Source organism: Protobothrops mucrosquamatus, unplaced genomic scaffold (assembly GCF_001527695.2).
Source record: "Protobothrops mucrosquamatus isolate PMUCROS unplaced genomic scaffold, P.Mucros_1.0 scaffold_102, whole genome shotgun sequence".
Classification (NCBI taxonomy): Eukaryota; Metazoa; Chordata; class Lepidosauria; order Squamata; family Viperidae; genus Protobothrops; species Protobothrops mucrosquamatus.
The window spans coordinates 177967-204646 of NW_015386178.1; the positions used below are offsets into that span (position 1 = coordinate 177967).

At 38.0% G+C, this 26680-nt stretch overlaps 1 protein-coding gene across 1 annotated transcript; it reads left to right on the forward strand.

Moving 5' to 3' along the window:
- The first annotated feature begins 3921 nt into the window (after positions 1 to 3921).
- CRCP (CGRP receptor component) lies at positions 3922 to 25925 on the forward strand. The gene is made up of 6 exons (XM_015815624.1): positions 3922 to 4005; positions 8166 to 8202; positions 10243 to 10341; positions 11671 to 11765; positions 18128 to 18185; positions 25578 to 25925. Exons 1-6 carry the CDS (start codon positions 3998 to 4000, stop codon positions 25719 to 25721), a joined length of 441 nt encoding a protein of 146 aa, XP_015671110.1. The 5' UTR covers positions 3922 to 3997; the 3' UTR covers positions 25722 to 25925.
- The last annotated feature ends 755 nt before the right edge of the window (positions 25926 to 26680 follow it).

Genomic DNA, 26680 nt, shown 5'->3' on the forward strand with positions numbered 1-26680 from the left:
CCAGCTTGCCTAAACATAACATATTTAATTTACCACATTTACCAAAGTAATAGGCATTTCTGTCACTAAAGAGGAATACCACCCCATAACCCACGTCTTACAAACTGATTGAGCCCAGAGTCTTAAATTATTTAACTGCATCATTAACTGCTATTGTCTGAGCCTGATAATCCTACTAAGTTTTATGGCAATGATTCTCAACCTGTGGTCTGTGGACCCCTGAGGGGTTGCAGTGTCATAGGACAGAGGTCCCCAACCTTTTGGGCACTAGGGACCGGTTCCGTGGAGAGAGGTTTTTCCGCGGACCGAAGGGTACATGATTTTGTATGCTGCCTGCATCTCACGGATGGGGCTTTGCTTCTTTGTGTGGCCCGATTGCTGGCATGCTGAGGCCCGGTACTGGTCCACAGACCGGGGGTTGGGGACCCCTGTCATAGGACGTCCATGAAGGGTTGAAGAAGTGTTATAATTTAAATCTTGAGTTAAATCTTGGTGGTCCATCGCCACAAAAGGTATTAAAGGGGGTCCATGGTGAAGAAAATGTTGAGGACCACAGTTGTATGGTACTGATTCCATCTTCCTATTTCTGTTAAGCAAAAAGACAAAGATGAAGAAAATTGAGAAAACTCAGAAGAGCAAATATTATCTGGATCTCTTGCTAAATTTGATGAATAAGGCAGAATGATTACATAACGAAAGCCTAGCTTTGAATGAATTCCACTGGCCTACCACTAGATCTTGATCCATCTTCTATCTAACGCTGCCTATCTTATGATCTAACAAACCATCTTTTATTGCTTTAAAATCCAGTGAGCTATGGATTCTGTTCCTTGAAGACATTATCAGAATACAGTATCTCTTTGTAATTAAGAACATATTGTGAAAGCTATAGGTATTACTGTGACATATTGTGTATATTAACAAGATGTTTTTTATATGGATGCACACATATATATTGCTACTCTCCATTTATAACAGTAGCAGCTTTGGGGAGATAACCAAATACCAAGGAATTAAACACTAACATAATACAGTAGGCAAGTAACAAAGGACTGGTTTAAACTAATACTGAATTCAGATAGAAAATAATATAAAGTTTATCTGCCTGCCAATAAGTGTTCTTTCTGTTTTAGAGCGGGGTGATCTCTTCTTAAGGATCTTCAGTTTTTATTTGAATTAGGGAATTGAAAAATTGGGTAGTGTACTTATGTCAAATTTGTCCCTTGCAGGGAAAAATGCATCTCAACCACATTACAAATTTGCAGCCCTTGAAATACTCAGGTACCACAATATTTGTTAGGCCTTACTGCTATATAATATATTATGATTTCAATTTGATAAAATTCTGATTTGGCCCTCTCTGTATTTAAATTTTGAATTCTATCCACGATTGTTTTTGCTCATAGCTATAGATGATACCCTTGAATACCAATTTTCTATTGTTAAATTATCTAAAAATGTCCATGGTTGACTTATCATGCTCTTCCTCCTCTACTTCTGCTTCCTCATTACTGGAGGGGATGAATCTTTTACTCTTCCATCTATGCCTTTATTCCTTTAACTCTTTGTGAAATTCCTTTCTTGGACATTTCTGATAATTATTCTTACCAGTCGGCAAACTTTTTTGGGCAAATTGTAATGCCCAATATTTTAATATAGTGGTCTGGGAGGTAAGCAATTACTTAGCATGCTATCTTTCTTGTTGGTAGACACCCCCCTATATTGTCTTTTTTGTAACATGTAGAACAACTACTACGGTCTCTGGATGGTTCTCTAATGAGAAATTCCAGAACATTTTGCCATACTAGGACTGCACATGGCAGAGGAATCTGATTGCATTCTACACTAAGAAAACAATAGGTAAATAGTCTTATCTTGAGTAAAATGTCGGGGAGCTTTTGTAGACTTTTGTGAGGAATAATCTCAGAATATGTCCAAATGGGCAGATCCTATAGAAATGCCCAGGACTCAACCACATTCATTTACCAGGAAAGAGTTAGAACTGGTTGATGTTGAAGAAGTGGACAGAGTCCTCCTGATTTGTTAAGGACTGTGCAGGTAATGCCTCATTTTGAGGGGATACTGCTGACTACCTTGAAGGAGAAAATGCTGTATCCTCTTCTGAAGAGGCCCTCCTTGAACCCAAACATGTTAGACAACTTTCATCCAGTCTTCAACCTTCCCTTTCTAGACTGAGATAGACAAGCACAGAATGCAAGGCATTTAGTACATGATTTATGGAGCAGGATGCAACGACATCACTCCTTCTCTAACACATTCAGCAGCAGAGAGACCGCCAACATTGTGCAACAATGGTTACTAATATTCTGCTAAAGTTTGCTTCTTTGTAAATTTCATTTAATATTATTATTATTATTATTATTATTATTATTATTATTATTATTATTATTATTATTANTCCAGTTTCTTCTTAAAAACTTCCAGTGTTGGAGCATTCACCGCTTCTGGAGGCAGGTTGTTCCACTGGTTAATTGTTCTAACTGTCAGGAAGTTTCTCCTTAGTTCTAGGTTGCTTCTCTCCTTGATTAGTTTCCATCCGTTGCTTCTTGTCCTGCCTTCAGGCGCTTTGGAAAATAGCTTGACTCCCTCTTCTCTGTAGCAGCCCCTGAGATATTGGAACATTTCTTACCCTCTGCTGCATCTTGTGTGACAATCCTTGAAATATTGAAAAAATGGACAGCGCATCTCCTTTTAATCTTCTCTTCTTCAGTCTTGAATCAGATTACAATATTAATCAAAGTAGTATTGGACATCTTGACCACCTACTATGTAGTCCTCGACTTACAACAGTTCATTTAGTGACCTTTTGAAGTTACGGCACTGAAAAAAGTGACTTATGACCATTTATCACACTTACAACCATTGCAGTATCCCCATGGTCATATGATCAACATTCAGATGCTGACTCATATTTATGACAGTTGCAGGGTCCTATGGTCATATATCACCTTTTGCGACCTTCTGACAAGCAAAGTCAATGGGGAAGCCAGAGTCACTTAACAACCGTGTTATTAACTTAACAACTGCAGTGATTTATGTAAGCACTGTGGTAAGAGAAGTTGTAAAAAGAGACAAAATTCACTTAACAAATGTCTTGCTTAGCAATAGAAGTTCTGGGCTCGGTTGTAGTCATTAGTGGAGGACTACCTGTAATTTCTCTTTTCATCCCTGCAGTTTTTATATTTTAGTTTTTAATGTTCTAATTTTAAATAATGATTATTTTATATTTTTATGATTGTATTTATATAATTGTTGTATGCTACCGAGACACTTCGTGAGATGGGCACCTATACAAATTTGATTAATAATGTAACATAGCGTAACATTATTATATTACATCATTATATAATACATATTAATTATATAAATAAAATAATTATATAAATAAAATAATCAATTATTACATTATGTTACAGTATTATATGTTATGTTACTTTATATTATGTACATCCCTCAATGCCATTATTAAAAAAAGATAAATTGCATAAAGGCCAAGGAAATAGGATCTAACAGGCACCAGTTCTTGGGGAGGAGCACTTTCCATTTCAAATATTCAGATGTGAAATATATAGATTTAGATATATAGATACAGATATATAGATATACACATACATATATTTTTAAAGCTTCAATTCCTGCTAGAACAGGGGTCTTCAAACTTTATGACTTGTGGACTTCAACTCCCAGAATTCCTCAGCCAGCGTGCCTGGCTGAGGAATTCTGGGAGTTGAAGTCCACAAGTCATAAAAGGGCCAAGTTTGAAGACCCCTATGCTAGAAAGAGGGTTGTCTCCCCCCCAAGTGGTTTGACATTAACATCTGGAAGGCGCCAGTCCCAGAACTTGCCGCCGGGGAGGAGCTCCTGAGCCTGAGAAGGAAGGGGCGGTGCCGGCAGATCCGGACGCGTAAAGAAAACGCAAGGAGGATACAGTGGTGGCGACGGCGGTGCAGACTTGCCTCTGGACGGCAAGGGCAACATGGAAGTGTAAGATAGCGAGCGAGCTGGGCTTCTTTAGGTCAGCAAGACTTGCCCTCACTGAAGGGGTAAAAACGAGAGGCAGGATTACATTCAGACGCAGGGAAGAAAGAGAAACACTGGGCGTGGGTCTGAACTGCTGTTGCTTTCCGGCCATGCACGCACACGCGTTTCCCTGACTCGTTTAAAGCTCTCGCGGTTGCTTCGACCTCCTGCAAACGTGGCTCCTCCTCTTTGCCTGGCTGGTTTTTTTTATATAATTTTTTTTTTATAAAATGCTTCAGTGGGTTGTGCGAATGTGGCTCGTTGATTAATTCACCATTCATCTTTCTTGTGCAAGCCCTGGAAATGGGATCATTAGGGAACCAAATTATATATGTCGACGAATCCAGTTATTGCCTATAGTCCTTCAATATTGCAAGAGGGTGGAATAAGTTAAAGCCTCAATGCTGGCAACATAGATTGTCATTGCCTCCTAACCTGATTTGTTTTATTATTACTTCTTGGTGTTGCCTACAACCCATTTCTTATGGTCTCCAATCCAAATCCAGGTCTGACCCTGCTTAGTTTTTTTGGCGTTAGCCAAATTCAGTTGCTTACTTCTACCTGCTGTGATGGAGAATCTCTTGCTGGTCATACATATAACTACCCCCCCCCCCTTTTTTTTTGTCTGCGTTGCTTTCTTTTAATCCAGACTTGTGATCTATTTTGTTACTTGAGAAGTTTGGGAGGATGTATAGGAGGAAAACAGTTTTCTGTATGTGCGATCATATTTGTATATTTAAATGGGTACACACTGCTCTTCTATGCATTAATGAAAATACACAAATACAATAAAACTAACAAACCCCTTGTAATAGTATCTTATGCAGTTTACACATTAAAAAGTAATTACTATATCTCCAAGAGTAAATCCCAGTTAATTTAGTGGTGGTTGCTTGTTCCCTTGCAACGTTATATTGATAGGCAGGCTTCTGGGAGAATAAGATCCAATAAAAATAAATATTGATAGGATTTCAGTGCAGTTTGATAAGAAAGTTCTGATTGATAATTACCTATAAATTTATACACGTCATTGGTAATCATGCAAGCAGAAATATATATATGTTACTGTTGTTTTATTTGATTATTTCAAATTAATTAACGAGTAAAAAAATAAAAAGATAGATTTGGTTTCGGTGATTGTTCCTAGAATAGGGCATCAGTCTAAGGGCACACATTGGTTCTCCAAGGAGTTCTGGAGCTGACGTGCCAGAAGAGATATCTAAAAGTCATTGGAATCAGTTGGAGAAAATGAATAATGAATCTGACTGAAGAGTGCTCTCTGAACTTGGTTGTTCTTTGCAGATGTTTCATTAACCAGACTAGGTAGTATCATCAGTATGTTGGGGATTATATTGTGGCATTAAGAATGGCAAAACATTATTTTTCTGCTCTTATTATGTCTGGATAGTCCCCACCCCTGGCAACCCTGTTTAAAGTGATTGTTTCCTGCTGGGGAAAGACAAGTTGCTGGACCATCTACGGGGCCACTGTGAAGAATATTCTAGCTATCTGATGGATATAATCAGTGGATTCGCTTGGAGTTGGATTCTGACTTTTGAGGTGCCTGAGACATTGTCTTGTGCGTTTAGATGAGATGAGCTAATGACTCCAAGGAAGTGGACACAGTCTTTGAGATGATCCTCCTCCTGGCTTGTGAAGGCTACTTAGGAAGTGACCTGTTCTTGGGTCTACCATGTTTCCCTGAAAGTAAGACCTACCCTGAACATAAGCCCTAGCTTGATTTTTGAGGGTGGGCCTAATATAAGCCCTACCTCAAAAATAAGACCTAGTTTTGGGGCGAGATGCATGCCTAAAAATCAAGCTAGGGTGGGGATGGAGCTTACCGTTGCAGCCAGGCCGCCCATGGATTGACACTCGCCGACCCATTTTTTCTGTGGCTGAAGGAGCAGCTTCATTCTGTAGCTGAGAATGGAGTTCGGGCCTGCATTTTGCAGTCAGAGGCCTTTCTGGAAGGCCTCTGCAGCCAAGAACTGAGCTATGGTGCTGCTGCTGTGAGGTGAGTGGAAAAGACCCCGACCCCCCAAAATAAGACCTGGTGCCACTTTTGGAGGCAAAAAAATAAAATAAAATAAAATAAGACTGGGTCTTATTTTTGGCAAAACACAGTATGTGATTATGTCATCCTCCTTGAGGGAAAGGGGCAGTCCGCCAGTTTTGAAAGAGGAAGGATTGTGCTCCCTTCTCAAAAAGACATTGCTGGACATAGTGGTTCTAGACAATTTAGGCACACTTCAATCATCCCTTTTTGAGAAAATTGCTGAGAAATGGGTTTGCAGCTCCAAGGATCCACGAGGGAACAGATTATCTGAAGCCTTTTCAATTAGAGTTAAGACAACAGTGATAACTTTACTTCTAGAGATGAGGTATATACCATCCTGGTTGATCTTTCAGCTGCCTTTTGATATCATAATATTTGATTCATAAAATCCTTCTGGACCACCAAGAATATTAGTTGTGAGGGGCACCATTCTTTTGCTGGGGGCATTCCAGTCTGTGCTGATTTGGGGGAAAGATTGTGGCTGAGGCCCCTAATGTGTGGTTGCCACAGGGCTCAATGCTCTCATCCCCCCTTTAGATGAGGAGGGCCTTCATCCTGTGTGCTAGCTGACCACATTCCTGGCCCCCTAAGTAGCCTTCACAAGCCAGGAGGAGGATCATCTCAAAGACCATGTCCACTTCTTTGGAGTAATCTAAACCCACAAGACAATGCCTCAGGCACCTCAAAAGTCAGAATCCAACTCCAAGCAAATCCACTGACTTTATCCATCAGATAGCTAGAATATTCTTCACAGTGGCCCTGTAGATGGTCCAGCCGCTTGTCTTTGTAGTGAAAAGTGAGATCTATGGTACAAATGGAGGGGAATGACTATTTCTTACAGACTGATCTTTAGATATGCATATTTCTTTAGAAACCCCACAATTCCTTGTTCATATCCCTAGTAGGTGTAGATTACATTGTAGCCAAAGAGAGGAAAATATCAACTTAGCATTATGCTGGCTTTCGATGCAGTGATAAAGATGGCAAAACATTTTTAAAAATTCATGTTCTATCCAGCAGACAAGGTCATGGGCCAAATTACCTCTTCAAGTCTTCTGAAACCATGCAACATTTGTTCTAAAGTGAGTCAACCCACTCATCTCCCATGTTTTGGGTCCATTGAAAATAATTCTCTTTGGATCTGTTATCCTTTTTTATTATTTTTTCTTAACAATAGTTGTTGGGCACGGGGACTCAGAAGAGATTTCTCCGGATGCATATGGAATGCAAAGACCTTCAAAAGAATTAAATATCTCCACCAACAAAAGAGAATATATATCGGTCAACAACAACAAAAACACTTTTCATGAAATGATTGTGTGCGTCTGTGTATGAACATAATTGCTGTAGCTTTTCTTGTATCCACACAATGCAATGAGAACGCCAACTCAGCATATTTTCAGAAGGGGCTCTCTTTTCTCATCCACTCAACCAGTACATTGTAAAGACAACATTAGAGCCTATGGAAGTTTGTGGAAAAGGTGTTGAACTTGTTTGAAAGTGATGAGTGTGGTGGTTCTATTCAAGCAGTTGGCTGTGCTTGACATAATGCATTGTATTTTTTAAGTATGTTGCAATAGGGGACCTGAAAACAGTGTCATTCCCTTCCGTTGTAAATGCTAGTGATATTTTCTGCTGTCTATCTGTCCAGCTGTACTCAGTGTCCCAAGGATGTATAGCTTTCATTAGTTTGTAATAAGCAAATGTCATTTTTTAAAAAAGAAATCTTGATTTTTTAATTCATTTTCTGAAAATAAAATGAGTTTATTTGCTGTTAATTGGAATGTAGTTTAATAGAAAACAAGAGCAGGCAGGTCTCCAACGAGTCCTTGTAAGCAGATTTGGTTTCAATAGTCTGTACAAGTTATGACACACTTATTCTTAGTTCCAGTTTAAGTGCAGTTTTTAAAATGATTTGTAAGTAAAACCCTTTCTTACATTAAGCTCTGTGCCCATGTTTCTTTCAACTTTTAGAAGAAAGTTATGGCTTTTAAGGTGGCTTCTCCATGCTTGTCCTGTTAAAGTATCATTGTACTTTCAATCTCTTTGTATTTTCTTTCCATAGGAAAGATGGAAATGCAGCCCTTCTCAGCAATTATGAGGTAATGTGATTTGTACTGTTCTGAAAAGTTATATATAGGGTGAATTTTGTTTTCATGATGATATTGTAATTCAGTAGATCTGGATGGCATTCAAGTTAGGGAAGTTTGTTTTTCTAGAAGTCAACTTGTTCTATGTCCTTTCACCATTATCTGAGGTTGCAGTTAATGGGCATGAGGACACCATGTCCTTCATGATGGAGCCTAGGTTAGTAGTATAAGTGTTCTTTACTAGCCAATCCTTTTTATGTTTGTTCATGTATTTCCTTAATTGGTGTCTCCTCTTCTCATTTATTTCCTTCTTAAAAGACTGACAGCTCTCTCTGCCATGTGTTTAATAATGGAAAAAACAAAATTATAGAGTTACTGTTACATAACAGGAATTATAAGACACCTTGGGAAATCTACTGTTGAATGAAAATAAATTCTGTAAATAAAAATTTGTACTTTCGTGATGTTAAAATACAACATTCAAAATGTATCCACTCCAGTGATAAATAATTGATTTAAAGGGTAGCCATAAAAGGAGGCTGGCCATAATTTAAAATGTAGTCATAATGGAGGGTTGCTCGATTGTGCCAGATGAATTACAGATCTGAAAAGGGCTGCTGACTTCCTTTGTTTAATAGTGATGACAAAAAGCTCTTTTCTTTGAAATAAGCTGAAATCAAGAACACTTAAAACACTAGCAACAGATTGTAGCAGTGTCAAGCTCCAGTTATACTCCTGAAAGAAAATCTTCAGCTGAATACATTCTTAGAGACTTCTTTTTCTGCATTTCGTCTGCACTTAATTGATTTATGGGGAGGCTAGTATAACCTAAAATAGGTTTCACTAGTCCAATGGTGGCGAACCTATGGCACGGGTGCCAGAGGCGGCACTCAGAGCCCTCTCTGTGGGCACGCACGCCGTCGCCCCAGTCCTAGGCCTTCAGCTGGGTTTTATAAAACCTTTTCGCTTTAGGCCTCCGCCGCCGTGTACAAAAAAAAAAGGTTCAATCGATCAGTCAATTTCAACTTCTCATGGGGAAAAAAAAAGATCTTGCAAAGTTGGAATTGATTGATTGAACTTTTTAGTCCCATCCAGTCTGCCGTTACCACCACAGCCACACCCACCCAATGGGCCACGCCCACCTGGCACCCGATGATGCATAAGTGGGTTTTGGGTCGCAGTTTGGGCACTCTGTCTCTAAAAGGTTCGCCATCACTGCACTAGTCTAAAGCCTGTAGTAATTTGAGTTTAAATATTTGGAAACTAACTGGCTTATTGGAAAGGATTTTCCAGTATCTCCTAATATTTATTTATAGGTATTTAATTTATATAAAAAATGTATATGGCCACCTACCTTATATACAATGACACTATGTAATGGTATGTAGGAATGACCTTGAGAAACAGGAGGAAGAGCCCAGACTAGACAACTATCAAATAAGAAGCAGCTGAGCCAGTAGAAGGAATGAGGGCCTGGCATATATCTCAGAAAGGACCCTACTAAGTTTCTTGGATTTTAAAGATGACGGGGAAGAGATATTCTTTCAGACTTGCAAGATTCTGTTACTATAATTTTACCATAAGTTAGAGCTAGAACTTCTGGACTTGCTTCTTGCCTTGAGTATCTGGCAAGGCTGATACCCTGGGTGACTCACAGGGACACAATAAAACACAAAATAACCACAAAACCAGCATAAAAATAACTCCAGGCCCCAGAAAACAAAACTCACCCAAATCTCTGCATCCACATTTATTGGGCTCCAGCTTCCCCTTAGCCCAACATTTGGGGAAAGAGCCACTTATTTAAGGCCTTCCAGAAGGCTAGATGCGTAGGCGCATGCCATATCAAGCATTATTAATGCAAATTACCCAGAGCCACTTAGGTGAGATGGGGAGTGTACAAATTTGATAAATAAATTAAAAAATATTTCAGGGAGGAGGGTACTTTAGTCCTCAAGATGGCCTTTTACCACATTGCTACTTTAAAGTAGTATTCTGCCATATGTTCCTTCAAAGTTCTGGAGATGTTTAAAGCTGTTTTCTCTTTCCCAGGTCTACAAATTGCTGACTGATCTGAAGCGGCGGTGCCAAGAGCCTGGGAAAAGTAAGCAGAGTGTTGGCCAGCAGAATCTGAACACAATCACATATGAAGTAAGTAAAGAAATGAGGAAAAATCTTGGGCTTTATTGCGTTTTCCCTCTCCATCCCACTTGCTTACTTCCATGAACAAGAATCTTTTACAATCCTGCTATCTATTAAAAGAACGAGAAAAAAATTCAAAGGAGTAACACAATTCATGGCCCAAACTCACCTCACAGGGTTGTTATTCTGGGGAAACTAGGAAGAGGAAGACATGGTGGATATGTTCACTGCCTTGAATTATTTTTATAAATAATAAGGGCGGGATGCAAATACCGGTAAATAAAAATGATATATATTAGTGAAATAATTTTCGTACTTTTTAAAAACACTATTAACTAGCAATATAATAATAATACAGGTCATCCTTGACTTACGGCCACAATTGAACCCAACATTTCTGTTTTTTAAGTGACAATTTGTTAAGTAATTTTGCCCCATTTTATGATCTTTCCTGCCACAGTAGTTAAGTGAATCACTGCAGTTGTTAAGTTAGTAACACAGTGTTAAATTAATCTGGCTTCCCTATTGACTTTGCTTGTCAGAAGGTTGCAAAAAGTACATGACCCTGGAACATTGCAACCATCATAAATGCAAGCCAGTTGCTGGGTATTCAAATTTTGATCACATGACCGTGGGGATGCTGCAATAGTTGTGTGAAAAATGGTCGTAAGTCACTTTTTTCAGTGCTGTTGTAACTTTAAATGGTCACTAAATGAATGATTGTAAGACCAGGACTGCCTGTAATTATTTAATAAGTGAATAAAAATGCCAATTCCAGTCGGAACATTGGCTGACTGTGCGATGGACCATAATAATCTCCTATAGTTCTATTAATCCATCCATCACAACATTTCACTTCCTCAGCCTTATTATCATATTCTCTGATAATTTTTCTTGTCCCTTTTATATTTCCTCCAGCTTTAGTGACATGCCTTATCAGATGGAGATTATTTTACTATCTAAGACTGTCTGAATTCCTAATATGGTTGAAACTTTTGCTGTGAATTTTGTTCAATTTTCCTTAAGATTTAAAAAGTAGATGGCAATGGAGCATCTTTCCACCTCCCCATCCCAGTCAGATCGTGCTGCTAAAATCTGGTTGCAAAATATTTAAAAAATAGCAACATGACCTTTTAAATGAAATAAATAGGAGCTTTGTAAAGCTCATTGCTCTTGCTGCAAAAAGAACCACAAAGCAAAACATCTTGACTCTACACACCCACAGTAATAATATCATTTGCAGCATTTGAAACCAGGAGAAAGAAGTGTTACCCCCAACTGAAGATGGCCTGCTACATTGCAGTGGGAATAATATTAAACATTTCTTTTTCTTTCTAGACATTGAAATACATATCAAAGACACCATGTAAGTTCCAGAGTCCTGAGATTGTAAGAGATTTCCTCATAGCACTGAAAAATCAGAAGCTAACAAAGTAAGTTATAAATTACACCATGCAACAATGGATTAGAATTATTTGCTTTGGATTAGATATATCCCAACTATTCATAGTAATATTGCTGAATCATTTCAGTTCATAAAAATATTTTTAGTTCAGGCCAGGAGATCCCCTGGTGGTAGGGAGCCCGTAAGTCAGCTGCATTATGTGTGATATTCTCCCATTTGTGATTTTCTTTTTATCTATGTTTACTGTTTCCATTGGTTTTGTAGTATGTTTTAATAGTAGATGCTATTATACGCTGCCCCACATAAAGTCACTTTGTGTGAGATAGGTGGCCATATAAATGTGATAAATTTCTTATTTATGGAAAATTCCGAATAGCAGTTTCCTGCAATAATATTCAAAATAAAACAGTATTTAATCTTATAAAAATGTACTATATCTAAGTTGAAAATTACATTCAAGGAAGCCTAAATAAATACTCAATACTTTCAAATATGAGACAGCATAAGTCCTTACTTGTTAGTTAACTTTTGCAAAAGTAGTAATTGCTGTATCAGAAAAGACTTTATGAAGGAACATAAAATGAATTTGTCAAGATTGTGGATTTGGTTAATGACAGGATTTCCATCACTAAGTGATGTGGTCACACTATACCTTCATCAGTTAACGATGGGAATATTTATTAAATTATTTAATAGGTGAGCTGGGGTTTTAAGTCTATTATGTAATGTTTATTAAATATTTTACTTGTTAAATTTTTATCCAATGTCAAGTTTAATTTATATTTGTAACTTGCTTTTGGGCCTTCTGGCTGTAAATAAAATTGATTGATTTAAATTAATATTAATGATTAATAGTAAACAGAAGGACTGAAGTGATATTTGCCTGATTGCATCATTGCTATCCTTCTGACCTTTCCAGCAGATGGAAAAGCCTGTATAAAAGCATCGAGAGAACGTATGGCTCTCCATTTCCAGTTTATGCTATCGAAGAGCCTATCCAGTGGTGGGATTCAGCTGGTTCGCACCACTTTGGCAGAACCAGTAGTTAATTTTTTGTTGCCCAGGCCCAGAATGGACTTCCTGAAGTGGCATCCACACAGAGAACCGGTTGTTCACATATTTGAATCCCACCACTGGGCACATCATATTATACCTTCATGTTTACAGAGTTAGGTATCCATGGTTCTATTTGTGTTTCTAAAACAAAAACTCCTAGAAGCCTCAGCTTGCTTGGCCAATGCTAAGTGATAGTAAGAGCTACAGGGAACCACATCTGAAGGTTGCAAATTCTCCATCTGTATTTACAGTGCTCAGTTATACATGTTGGGCTGCCTTCCAGGTTCTATAGAGCTTAAATCAGTAGTTGGTACCTCTAGATGGCGCCCATTGACAATATAATTGTTATAGGAAGGCCCGCTCTCATATGAGATCTTAAAAATATCATTTTTTCCTTTTTTTAAAAAAATAATATTTTTATATATTTTTTATTTGCTGGCTGGCAATTTGGGGCATTGTAATCTCCATATATCTGGAGGAGGTCAGAGTGGAGAAGGTTGATGTATATAGTGCTTTATATTATTTAGCAACTCTTTATGGGTAGGCCAATTTTTTTGTGGGGTCCTTGGTGCTTTCTGAGCTTAGTTGTTTTCTTGTAGACATTTCATTACTAAACTAGGTAACATATCATTATATTACTCCACTCTTCTATCAATAATTTTCTCCCAGACAGCTGATACAACAACAACAACAAAATAAGACCATTGTGTCTTCAACTGTCATGTCATATTTACAGGTACTTCCAGTATTTCAGAGGTAATCCAGATATTCAGGTTGATATAGATGAAAACAGGTTTTGACACCTTCAAAATAACATCTCTAGAAATCAGAAAACAGATATAAGGAGGCATAGCATCCTTGTTATATACTGAGGGCCAAAATGGAGCAGCTAAAATGAAGCAGCACTCACAGTATTAGTGAGAAGGAAATCACAGTGTGATGCAGCTACTAAAAAAGCAAAAGCTATTTTTGATTGCAATAATAGGAGCACAGGGTCCAGAAGACAAGACATAATTGTTCTATTCTATGTTGCCTTGGTCAGCTATCATGAGCTTGTCATTGGTATTGTTTAGAAGAGAAACAGATTGGAATGAGTTCAGAAGATGACTAAATAATAAGACAAAGTTCCACTGTTAAAGAAGCTGTGTGGGTTTGGCCTATGGAAAAGATAAGTGAGGAGAAGTATTGAACAGTAACATACTTAAAATGTTTGAAGAAAAAAAAGGAATGCATTTACTCTGTATTGCCTCAGAGAGCATGACTAGAACCATTAGAATAAAACTGCAAAAACGTAAATTCAGGCTGAACTTCAGGAAGAACTTTCTGATTTCTGCCACGTGAGAAGATTTTTTTCTCCTTTGCTAGAGGTTTTCAAACAGACCGTGGATGCTCATCTATTAAAGATGCTAGAAGAGATCCTGAACTGAGCAGGGACTTGATGTTATTATTTATAAATTCAATATATATATGGCCACCCATTTGTCATGTGACTCACGGGTAGCTAACAAAAAGCTACAAAGAACAAATAATAAGTTAAAAAATTAAAACATATTGCACTGAGAAGAGTTCATAACCTCCTAATCCTGTGCTGGGGCGGGGGAAGAGGCATTTTCAGAGAGAGATAAGGTTGGGATCAGTGGTGGGATTCAAATATGTGAACAACCAGTTCTCTGTGTGGATGCCGCTTCCAGAAGTCCATTCTGGGCCTGGGCAACAAAAAATTAGCTACCGGTTCTGCCAAACTGTTGTGAACTGGCTGAATCCCAGTAATTCAGATTTGAGATAACCAAGCCACAAATGATATTACAGCCTCCTAATCTGGGAATGGGTGCAACTGATACACAAAATGGATTTGTACAAAGGGCCTCTGAGCTATTCTTCAAGCAGAAACCATGACTGGTTTTGTTTAGTCACTGCAACCCTGTCAAGAACCAAAGATGGAAGATTTCCAAAACCTCTAGCCCTAAAATCCTAAACCACTTGATAAGCCTAAATGTGCCCTCCCCCATCCAATCAGCACAACCACCCGAAACTGAAATAGAATCTTAAAAGCATTATCTGGCCAGCCTAGGATAAGATATGCAATGCATTCAGAAAGTATTCAGACCTCCTTCACTTTTGTTATGCTGCAGCCTGATTCTACAGTTGTTGAAATTCATGTTTTTCTCATTAATTTTCACTCAGTACCCCATAATGACAAATTTTAGAAATGTCTGTAAGTATATTAAAAAGAAAAAACTGAAATATCACATTGGCATAAATATTCAGAGGCTTCACTCAGTACTTTTTTGAAGCACCTTTGGCAGCAATTACAGCCTCGAGTCTTTTGGGGTATTACGTGACAAGCTTTGCACACCTGGATTGGGAGATTTTCTGCCATTTGTCCTTGCAAATCCTCTCAAGCTCAGTCAGGTTGGATGGTGACTGCCAGTGGACAGCCATTTTCAGAGATGTTCAACAGGGTTCAAGTCAGGGCTCTGGCTGGGCCATTCTAGGACATTCACAGAGTTGTTCTTATGCCACTCCTGTGTTGTCTTGATTGTGTGCTTAGGATCATTATCATGTTGGAAAGTGAATTTTCGGCCCAGTCTGAGGTCCTGAGCACTGTGGAACAGGTTTTCATTGAGGATATCCCTGTACTTTGCTCCATTCAGCTTTCCCTCAATCCTGACCAGTCTCCCAATCCCTGCTGCTGAAAAACACCCCCACAGCATGATGCTGCCACTGGCATGCTTCACTGTTGGGATGATATTGGGCAGGTGATGAGCGGTGCCTGGTTTCCTCCAGACATGATGTTTAGAATTGAGGACAAACAATTCAATCTTGGTTTCATCAGACCAGAGAATCTTGTTCCTCAATCTGAGAGTCCTTCAGGTGCTTTTTTGCAAACCCCAAGTGGGTGTTCATGTGTTTTGCACTGAGGACAGGCTTCCGTCTAGCCACTCTGCCATAAAACCTAGATCAGTGGAGGCTGCAGTGATGGCTGTCCTTCTGGAACTCTGTTCCATCTCTACACAGGATCTCTGGAGCTCAGTCACAGTGACCATCAGGTTCTTGGTCATCTCTCTTACTAAGGCTCTTCTCCCCCAATTGCTCAGTTTGATCAGGTGACCAGTTCTTGGAAGAGTCATGGTTATGCCAAACTTCTTCCATTTGAGAATTATGGAGGCCACTGTGCTCTTAGAAACCTTCAATGCAGCAGAAATTTTATTGTAGCCTTTCCCAGATCTGTGCCTTACAATAATCCTGTCTCTGAGCTCTGCAGGCAGTTCCTTTGACCTCATGGCTTTTGCTCTGCTACAGAATGCATTGTCAGCTGTGAGGCCTTCTATAGAGAGGTGTGTACCTTTCTAAATCATGTCCTATCAATTTAATTTACCATAGGTGGACTCCAATCAAGATGCAAAAAAATGTCGGCAATGATCAAGAGAAATGGGAGGCACCTCAGCTAAATTTCAAGTGTTGTTACAAAGGGTCAATGTGATATTTCCATTTTTTCTTTTTAATAAATTTACAGACATTTGTAAAATTCTGTTTTCACTTTGTCATTATGGATACAGAGTGTAGATTAATGATAATAAATGAATTTCAACAACTGTAGAATCAGGCTGCAACATAACAAAATTGACAAAAGTGAAGGGGGACTGAATACTTTCTGAATGCACTGTATAACTAGATAACGTCAGCATACTGATCATATCTAGGCTCATGTCAAAGTTGACCCCACTCAAGAAGAGAGAAAAGAATTGAGCTCTGAGAAATGAAACCAACCTTAGAAGGAAAATCACTTCTATGTCTCCCACTCTCAACCCTGAAACAAAGGCTGGATGATACCATTTATTTAATCAAATAATTCTAGCAAGGTTACTTGGGGATGGTACTGAAAGCTGTTGAGAGATCAAAGTGGGACAGGATGGATGCAGAACCTGAATCCTGTTCCCATTATAGGTCATTAATGTGTAATCATGCCATCTCAGTAATGTGCCAAGGCCTGGAACCTGACTGGGAGGAATACAAATAATTTTCCCTCAAGACCCTCTGAAGCTGCAGCCCAACTTCTGTCTCAAATGCTTTCCCCAGAAAAAGAAAGTTGGAGAAATTATCCAGCTTAGTTTGGTCCAACAATGAGTACTTGAGAAGAAAATGTATCTTTGCATCCTAACCCCAGGCATAACTATCATTTCACTCAAGAATGAATGTCCCACCTCTTGGATTCAACCACACATTGTCTCCCCACAGACCTTAACCAGTTTGGAAGAACATGGATCTAATATACAACCCTTTGGACCCTTTCCACTTCCTTAGGACCAAGAAAGTAAAATTTCTCTCAGATCAAGCCAGACTATGCTTAACTCAATAGGACCTGCACAGTTGGAATTCAACTCAGGGTGGATTTGAATGATTTCCCTTAACAGATGCCTTGAATAATCTTCAGAGCAGCCTATCAGACAATCTTCTGACTCATCTCTCCTAAGAGGGAGTGAGTCACTTTGTATAGGGTTCCTAGAAAGCAATTCATGGGCACAATAAAATGGGGGAAATAAATATATTTTACCCCTCTTTATTGTATACACCTTAATAAAGGCTCTTCCCTATGTTTGATTAAGCTCTTTGTTCTTCCTCCAACAGCGCTGTAGGCATCGCTTTCTGCTATTTCATCTCTATTCTGAGTTGTTACACCATAATTTAAATTCCTGAACTCCCTTTCTGTCTTTTAAAAAAAGCCCAGACATATACAAGTATAGTAGTAATTATAAATTCATCCTTGGTTATGTTTTCATTTAGCTTAAATGTTGTTCACAAAAACTTAATTTTATAACTAACTAATGGTTGAAAAAAAAATAAACTGGTTTAAATAATAGTTTTACACAAAAGTGATCAAATTTCATCCAGCTGTTGATACCAAATAAATTGGACATCCCTGACTTCTGCCTGTCTTGGTAACCAAGGATGTGAAATTGGCACTTGATGGTTTTATTGTGCCGCAAAGGATTTTGAAATATGTTTTCAGCCCTTTGGGACCATCTAAGGAAACAAGCTTTTGAAATCTGGGTTCAGAAAGAGCAATGGGTTGTGAATGTTCCTAAACAAAGGGTCACTGAGGGTTTTAAAACTTACAAACCAGCAAATTCCAATGGATTACAGATGTGGGCATGGCAATTTTCAAGCTCCCAAATTATTTGATTCTTGACTGCTGTAGTTCTAAGGCCAGGCTGCAAGTAAGACACTGAAGTAAGTTGGATGTTCTGTGGACAAGGTTTGTTATGATGTGGACTCATTCCTGTGACCAGAATCCCTAAATTATATATATTTATGTCCTTTGCTTGGGTACAGGGCAGAAAAATTGCAACTACTCAACCACAGGCCTGCAACTGCTGTTGAAATCCAGCTGGTAAGTTACAAAGCTACCTTCTGAAACATTGGTTTGAACATAGAAAATCAGTCAAGGAGATCTCTCAACTTTCCAATAATGGTGGGATTGATATCATTCTTGTCTGGGTATTCTTTTTCTTGCTTTTGACCATATCCTCAGCCTGTTTTATTGTTTACTCTGGCTGTGAAGCGGTTGCAGTAGCAACTGCACAAAGATACATTTGATGGGATGAAATTATAGACAGTAGGATCCAGGTTCATGTGAGCTTTACCTGTACAGATACAGTGGAAGGGCTGGGAAAGGTGGGAAAAGTCAACAAAGAATAGCAGCTGCCAGGAGGAGTTACTGCTATTGTTAGCAGTATTGAAATTCTGTTGTTTTGTATTCATTTTATTATAAAAAGTTTGTTATTTCATCTTTGATTATGTATTGTAAACTGCCCTGGAAATATATTAGAAGACTGGAATGTAAGTTATTATAATATATGTAAATATATTATGTAAGCCACCCAGCTCATTGAGAATGATTTGGGCAGCCATATCAAGAAATAAACAAGAAGCCATAGAAGAGTGCTGAAGCAAAGTAATTATATCTAGGTTAAATGTAAAAATAAAATGGTCAGGAACGGACTGTATTTTTTGGATATTTGTGCAAACACACGTAAAATAGCTACTTAGTTTTATAAGGAGAGATTGTATCTTATACACAATAGAAGTCCAAATATGACAGAAAGCAGGAAATATGTACAATAAAATCAGGTTATCATGGAAACCAATCTATCTAGAAGCTAGGTTGATTCTGACAACCAGTTTTAAACCATCTATGTGTTCAATTAATTAACATGTCACCAAATCCACACTTTACTAACTTAATTCGAATTTTGTGGAGTGCTTTGTCACATTTTTTTGTTGAAATCAAGGTATACTATATGTACAGTATTCTCTGCCATCTCTGAAAATTGTTGTCTGATATAAATGAGTTTCTGCTATTTTATCTTCTGATAGATAGCACATTTTAAAATTAAATTTCTACTGAATAATCTATTCATTATTGATTCTAGAATTTGTCTGCTTTGATGTTCTGCCAGCTGGTCTGTAATTTCCTAGATCCTCTTTTGTTCCTTTTTTGAAGATGGGAATCTTCTCCTTTTGGTACTTCACAGGTTCTGGTTTTCTCAAGACTCATAAAGATTTGACAAGACCATCAGAAAATTCTTTCATGCTCTGTATTTCGTCTGATCCTGTATTTTGTCTGATCCTCATGCAAAGTAAATATAAATATGGTCCCACTCTAACCCTGGCCTTTTATATTGTCCTGAACAGCTGTTTAGTTCTTTTGTCATTGAAGAAGCATGAGAAAAAATATGACTTTAACTCTGTTGTTCCTGTATTATCTGTTATTCCATCTTCACTTCAGCTAAACATACCAAGTTCCTTTATCTACTTTTCCTAAAATTTAGTCTCCAAGCCCCTCACTATCTTTGTTGCTCTTCTCTGCACTGAATTTGTATCTGACAGTTCTGAGGATGAAAATAGACATTTTATGCTTTTCCTGCATTCCCCATTTTTAAATACCTTTTTTTTTAGAAATTCATACTGTTTAAGCTCCTTTTCCCATTAGCTTCTCTGATCACAAATTCCCACTTACCATTATTCTGAATTATTAAAATGTGCAAAGTTCAAAATACCCAGTCAGTTAGATAAAGTTCCTTTCCTTTAATCATTATCTCCAGCACTACGTGGTCACTTTCTCTCCAATATTTCTCTGTTTATTTTCCATCTCTCCCGCCCCCTTCCACTTCCCTCTCCAGGCTGCATCATTCCATGCTAACAAACCTTTGAGAGCTGCATAGTCAATGGATATTGACTGATACATCCTTGAGAGCTGCAGATTCCCTGGGCAAATAAAATGTTCATTTTAGAAGAAAATGAATAGCTGAAGCGAACGTTCTGAGATGGCGCCTGCTCTCGCAGAAGATGTGGGAGTTATTAGGTCATTGATTTAGCAAAAAGGCAATCTCTCCATCTGCTCTATTCCACATTTAAGGGAGTCTTATTAGTTTACAGGAGATAGAAAATAAAACAAAAGATCACTCTCAGCTTAATCCTCTCCATAAAAATATTTTGATTCCAAAACAGTTCCTAGGGACACAATCAAGGCTGCTGACTTTTTAACTGAAATAGGTGAAAATAATTCAATGCTACAAAATGTTTCAGCTGTGTATCTATCTTACGGTTTTTATGATACTGTAGTACAGGTAGCCCTCAATTTACGGCCGCTCGCTTAGTGACTGAAGTTTCAATGGCGCTGAAAAAAGTGACTTATGACCATTTTTCAAACTTATGACCATTGTGGCATCCCTATGGTCACATGAGCAAAATTCAGACGCTTAGTGACTGACTTATATTTATGACGGTTGCAGTGTCTCGGGGTCATGTGATCCCCTTTTGTGACCTTTAGACCAGCAAAGTCAATGGGGAAGGCAGAGTCACTTAACAACTGTGTTACTAAGTTAACAAACTGCAGTGTTACACTTACCAGCTCGTAAAATGGGGCAAAATTCACTTAACAACTGTCTGACTTAGCAATGGGAACTTTGGCCTCAGTGGTGGTCGTAAGTCAAGGACTACCTATATCTGTTTTGTCTCTCTTTCAGGTATTTAAAAGTTAAGTAGAGAAAATCAAATCATTTCTATTTGCTTAGCTCAAAAGTAATTTGAATAGAATAGAATAGAATAGAATAGAATAGAATAGAATAGAATAGAATAGAACTGGAAGGGACCTTGGAGGTCTTCTAGTTCAGCCCCCTACTCAAGCAGGAGAACCTATACCATTTCAGACAAGTGACTGTTAGTCTCTTCTTAAAAACCTCCAGTGATGAAGCACCCACGATCTCTGGAGGCCAGCTGTTCCACTGGTTAATTGTCCTCACTGTTAGGAAGTTTCTCCTTAATTCCAGGTTGCTTCTCTCTTTGGTCAGTTTCCAACCATTGTTTCTTGTCCTGCTCTCTGGTGCTTTGGAGAATAGTTTGATGCCCTCTTCTCTGTGGCAGCCCCTCAAATACTGGAATATTGCTATCATGATCCCCCTAGTCCTTATTTTCTTTAGACTAGCCGTACCCAGTTCCTGCAACCATTCTTCCTATGTTTTAGACTCCAGGCCTTTAATCAATTAGTTACTCTTCTCTGAACTTTTTCTAAAATCTCAACATCTTTTTTGTATATGGTGACGCAAATTGGTTGCAGTATTCCAGGTGTGGTCTTACTAGGGTTTTACAAAGTGGTACTAATACTTGGCATGATCTTGATTCTATGCCTCTGTTTATACGTATAACCCAGGATTGTATTAGCTATTTTGGCTGCTTTTTTGAAGAGTTTGATATTATTATTGTTATGGTTTGTTGTACAGTCAGCCAGATGTTTAGATTGCTTTTGGCACTTTTATCCACGTATTGAATCCTTCCCAAAAAACTGAGATAGGCAGAAGTTGTTCAGTAATATTAAAGGTATCATTGCAGCACGCAAGCTGTTTCACGGGAAAGCTACCTTTTGCAATTGACTGATGATTTTGTCAGTGCCAATAGTGTTCAAATAGTAAACCAGATGTTTTGAGATTGTACCTAAGGGGCAAGGTACTGCCATGTCCGCTATCCAGATATTTTTTTATTTTTCTTATTGACTATTATTATTTACCATTTAAAGAATTTATATACATTCAAATTGTACAGTGTGATTCAGTAGCTTTCAGTTACCGGGTGGGAGAGGAAATCAACAATCAGCAATAAACAGTAATAATAATAGGAAAGCTGGGTCACATTCATACTCTTTTCCAGTCAGAATGTACCGTACGTACCTTGGCCCTAGTGGAAAGAACCATGTTTTTAAAGCTTTCAAATGCTAACAAGGTTGGGGCTAACTGAATATTGGGAGGAAGATGGCTGCATAGAGCGTGTTCTGTTACAGAAAAGTTATGGCAGCTGGGTCCCATCAGGTGACAATGTTTCAAGGAAAAAATCCAGAAAGCGGTGACTTGATTAGAATGAGTGGGGCAGTCAAATGTTGTTTAGGAGAGATAGTCCTGTAAATAACTTAGTCCTGTGCCATGTTATGATAGATAATGAACAGACAAAACTGGCACGCAAGACGACGCAGGTCCTCAACTTACAACAGTTCATTTAGTGACCATTCAAAGTTACAATATTAGTGAAAAAAGTGACTTATGACCATTTTTCACACTTACAACGTTGCAACATCCCTATAGTCACGTGATCAAAATTCAAGACAGTTTAATACTGACTCATGATGGTTGCAGCATCCTGGGATCGCGTGGTCACCTTTTGCAACCTTCTGACAAGCAAAGTTAATGGGGAAACCAGATTCATTTAAGAATCATATTACTAACTAAACAGCTGCAGCAATTCACTTAACAACTGTGGCAAGAAAAGTTGTAAAATGGGGCAAAACTCACTTAACAAATGTTTTGCTTATCAACATAAATTTTGGGCTCAGTTGTGGTTGTATGTCAAGGACTACTTGTATCATACAAGGGCCTCCTGGCTACAACTGCCACCTGGTTATTGAGCAGGAGCTATGAATCCAAGAGGACTCCAGATTTCACACTGTCACAGTAGGAAAGACCAGCTCTACTGAAGCCAAAGATGTAAAATTTCCTCTTCTGGGATCCAATATCTAAGTCATTTTGATAGCTTAGACACAAAAGGCTAAACATCACAAAATTGTTGCCTGCAGTTGAGGAAGTTTGTTTTTCTCTGAGGTAAGAGCATTAGATCTATACAGAGCATTAGCTATGATAAAGTTGTTTGTTTAAAAAGGAAGGGATTTTATTTGGTTTTATGATGTGATTAAGAATTTCCATTTGCCGTTCTTAGGCAGGTCTAACAGGTGAGTGTTTGCATCAGAAATTTCTTATTATTTCCATTGAGTACTTGCATCATATGCATCGTTAGGAAAAAAATAAAACTCCTAAAACACTTATTTGTTGCTCAGTCATTTAGTTGCTTTTTACTCTTTGTGCTGGACATCATTTTACTAGGATGGTCTGTTGAATATATTTAATTCTCTTAAGTTTTGTAAATATCCCTTGTCCTTCCTATTTAATTGTTCTCAGATTTTTTGTACTGTGTATTTCTGCCTTCAGTTATTTTCATTGCATAGCAGACAACTATTTTTGCATTTCTGAATATATTTTTTTGCTTCACCATTAATAATCTCATGGCTTTTTTCAGGCACTCTAGTTACCAAACCTAATCCATTAAATTTATTCTTTACATTCATCACAATATCAAAATAAATAATTTGACATATTGGTCAGATGTTTTATTTGTTTTCTTTGGTTTAAGATACAACTCTGCAACAAGAAGTTTGTGATCTGAGCCATAGTCAGCACCAGAATGTGTTCTTGTTGACAGCATGAAATTTCTTTAGTTTTGCCTTTAGAATATTTTGTCAGTTTGATTTCAGACTTGGCCATCTGTAGAATTATGTTTTAGGTTCTTGGAATAAGGCATGTGCTATAAGCATTTAATTTTCTTAGCAAAAACTATCTGTCTCTTTCATTCATACATGACCAAAATTTCCTGTCATTCCAGATGCTATTTCCAGCTTTAGTATCTCAGATTCCTATACTGTAGTTACAATTATGCCTTTTTTAAAATATGGCATAGGAAATTGCCATAGAACTCTTCAATTTCCACTTCCACTGCATCTTGGTTTAAAGTATATTTGGTTTATCATTAGATAATTGATTTACCTTTGACTCAGATTAAGATCCTCTCTGGGGGAAGGGTTGTATCCAAGCACTGACTTAAGACACCATTTTGTTAATAATAGCTGGCCTTATTTCTTCAATGAGATTTTAATCCACAATTGAAGATCTAATGCTTTTCTGATGTGAAGTGACCTATTCCAGTCCATTTCAGTTTGTTGATTTCCAGAATTCAGTCTTGACATTTCTGTTCTGACATCAACTTTGCCTTAGTTCATGGTCTGACATTCCATGAACCAATGGTAGACATATCTTTGAAAATTCAACCTTTCCTTTTGCTTCTGGGCAGCAGCTGGACTTCCTTTTGGCTTTAATTCAACCAGGTAAAAAGCAACAGTGCTCTCGCTCTTGCCCAGTAGCTTGTTTCATACCTTCCAAGCTTCAAAATCGTGTTGATGCTGTCTTGGTTGTGGACATCCACTTGGTTTTCTTGGCAGAACACTGGAATAGACTGCTGTTTCTTTCTCCAGTGGGCTGTATTTAGTCAGAACCCTCATCTACGATATGCCTGTCATGGATGACATTTCTGGGAATATATACTATAGTATATAGTAACATCATTAGGAAATGCAAGCTGTTTCATTACTACAAGGTCAAGATCCATGAAAAAATAATGTTTCACTGCAAATTGATGCTGCATCCCAAGTAGAGCAAGGCTTGAACCTAAATAGTCCAATGGGCAATGAATTCTGATGAATTCTCTCTATTGGATAGGGCATTAGAAAGTAGAAAATGGGAAAAAGCAAAGAAATTCCAGAAACTAGGATCAAATCAAATACCTTTATTGTGATCTTTGACCAGCTTTTACAGTAAAAAAGAGAAATAGATTGATACAACAATTCATTATTGAGGGAGGGAAACAATAGGGACAATCAAATGATATATCTAATTAAAGGTTTTGCATAGTTACATGACGGTGAAGGTATCTGACTACCTGATATGTGAGTGTGGGTCTAGCATCCCTTAAAAAGTAATAAACATAAAATTTATCAGTGTTACCTTCAAATTTGGAGATGACTGGGGAGATCATAGCACATCTTGTGACATGATAAAAAGGACACTCTATGAGGACATGAGCAAGAGTTTTGATCTCCTTGTATCCACAAAGACAATATGTTTGCAAATAAGGAATCCCGAGCAACCTTCCTACCAGTAGAGCTGGTGAGAGGGCCAGAAATTAGGATAAATGGTTCAGTTATAAGGTTTGAGTTCAAGGTGTATCCAGATATTGAAAGTACTTAACTTTGACTAATACATTCAATCAGTGCGTAGATATGGAAGGTTCTTATCAGTGCCAACAGTCTTATCTGTAGAAATGCCCTTTTTTTTAATCAGGGAACAGAGGGCCTCTGTGCCAGTTTTTTGGAAAACATGATTCGTTGACTGTTTTCTAACGGGTAGTGGTTGGTTTAATTTTATACTAATTTTGCTGAGCCTCCCTAAATTTTAAAGTTGATCTTTTTTGTTCATCTGCTGCATAATGTCAAGTTTATTGTTTTAGGACAATCTCTTGCTGTACCAGTTGGGAATTTTGAGAGTTAAGTTCGTCCTAAGGAGCTTGGAGGTTAGCATGTAAAAGAGTGATCAGGACATACTGGTAGATACTAAATTATTGTCATTTGCAGATTGTTGAAGAAAGCGAGGAGAGGCTTACAGAAGAGCAAATTGAATCCCTTCTCCAGACAGTCACCAGCATGCTTCCTGGAGACCCAGAACAAGAGCAGGAGCAGCAACCTATGGTTGCAGAAGAGGAGGGCAGCCAAACATAGGAGGACTGTAAGCGACTTGAACTGTAGGAGATCCCCTTCCCCATTTTAGCATCAGGCAAGCGTTGGCCAAACTCTTCATTTGCTATGAGAATCTGCAGATTTCCCACTGTTTCCATGATGATTACGCAGTGTTGTCACTATATGTTTTTCAGTTGTTTGTACACCAAAGGAGCATTATTATTTACAGTATAAACTTTTAAAGGAAAAATAATCACTCTTATTTTTATGTTTTGTGTATTGTAAGTGCAACATGAATCGAAATTCATCCCAGGGCAAATGCTACCGTTGGCTTCACAATTTTCATGCTTATCTACTATAATATGAATCTGAGTTCATCCCAAGGCAGATGCTGCAATTGGCTTCACAATTTTCATGCTTATCTATCTGGAAAGTTTACACATCAATAGCACAGACATTGGCATCATGGACTTGTTCATTTATTACATAACATGCATTCCAATTTTCATAATATTACTAAAGGGTATCACATATAAAGTAATAGATCATTAATAGGTTAACAGTAGGCTGCCCATTATGGTTGTATGTCATAACAGTTGCAAAATCAGCTGTCAACAACCGACCCAATTTTATGACCCTCTTACAACAGTTTTTAAGCAAAAAACTACAGTCATTACGTAAATGTGTGGTCATTAAATTAATGTGGTAATTAAGTAAATCAATTGTTCACTATGGGCGTGGTTTTGTCAAAAAGTAGAAGTGACAGTTTTGGGTAAAACTGGTCATGTGATCAAAGGATGCTGCAAATGGCCATAAATAAGGCCATATTGCCAAAGTTGTCATTTGACCAGAGAGGGAGCCCAACCATTGGAACTTTCAGTTTGGGTCGTTAAGTCCTCTTTTCAGGTTGGTCATAATTTTGAATGGTTGCTAAACAACCTGTTGTAAGTCAAGGACTACCTGTATGTTTTTCTTTCCTTTGTTTCTCAGCTGAAGCCTTC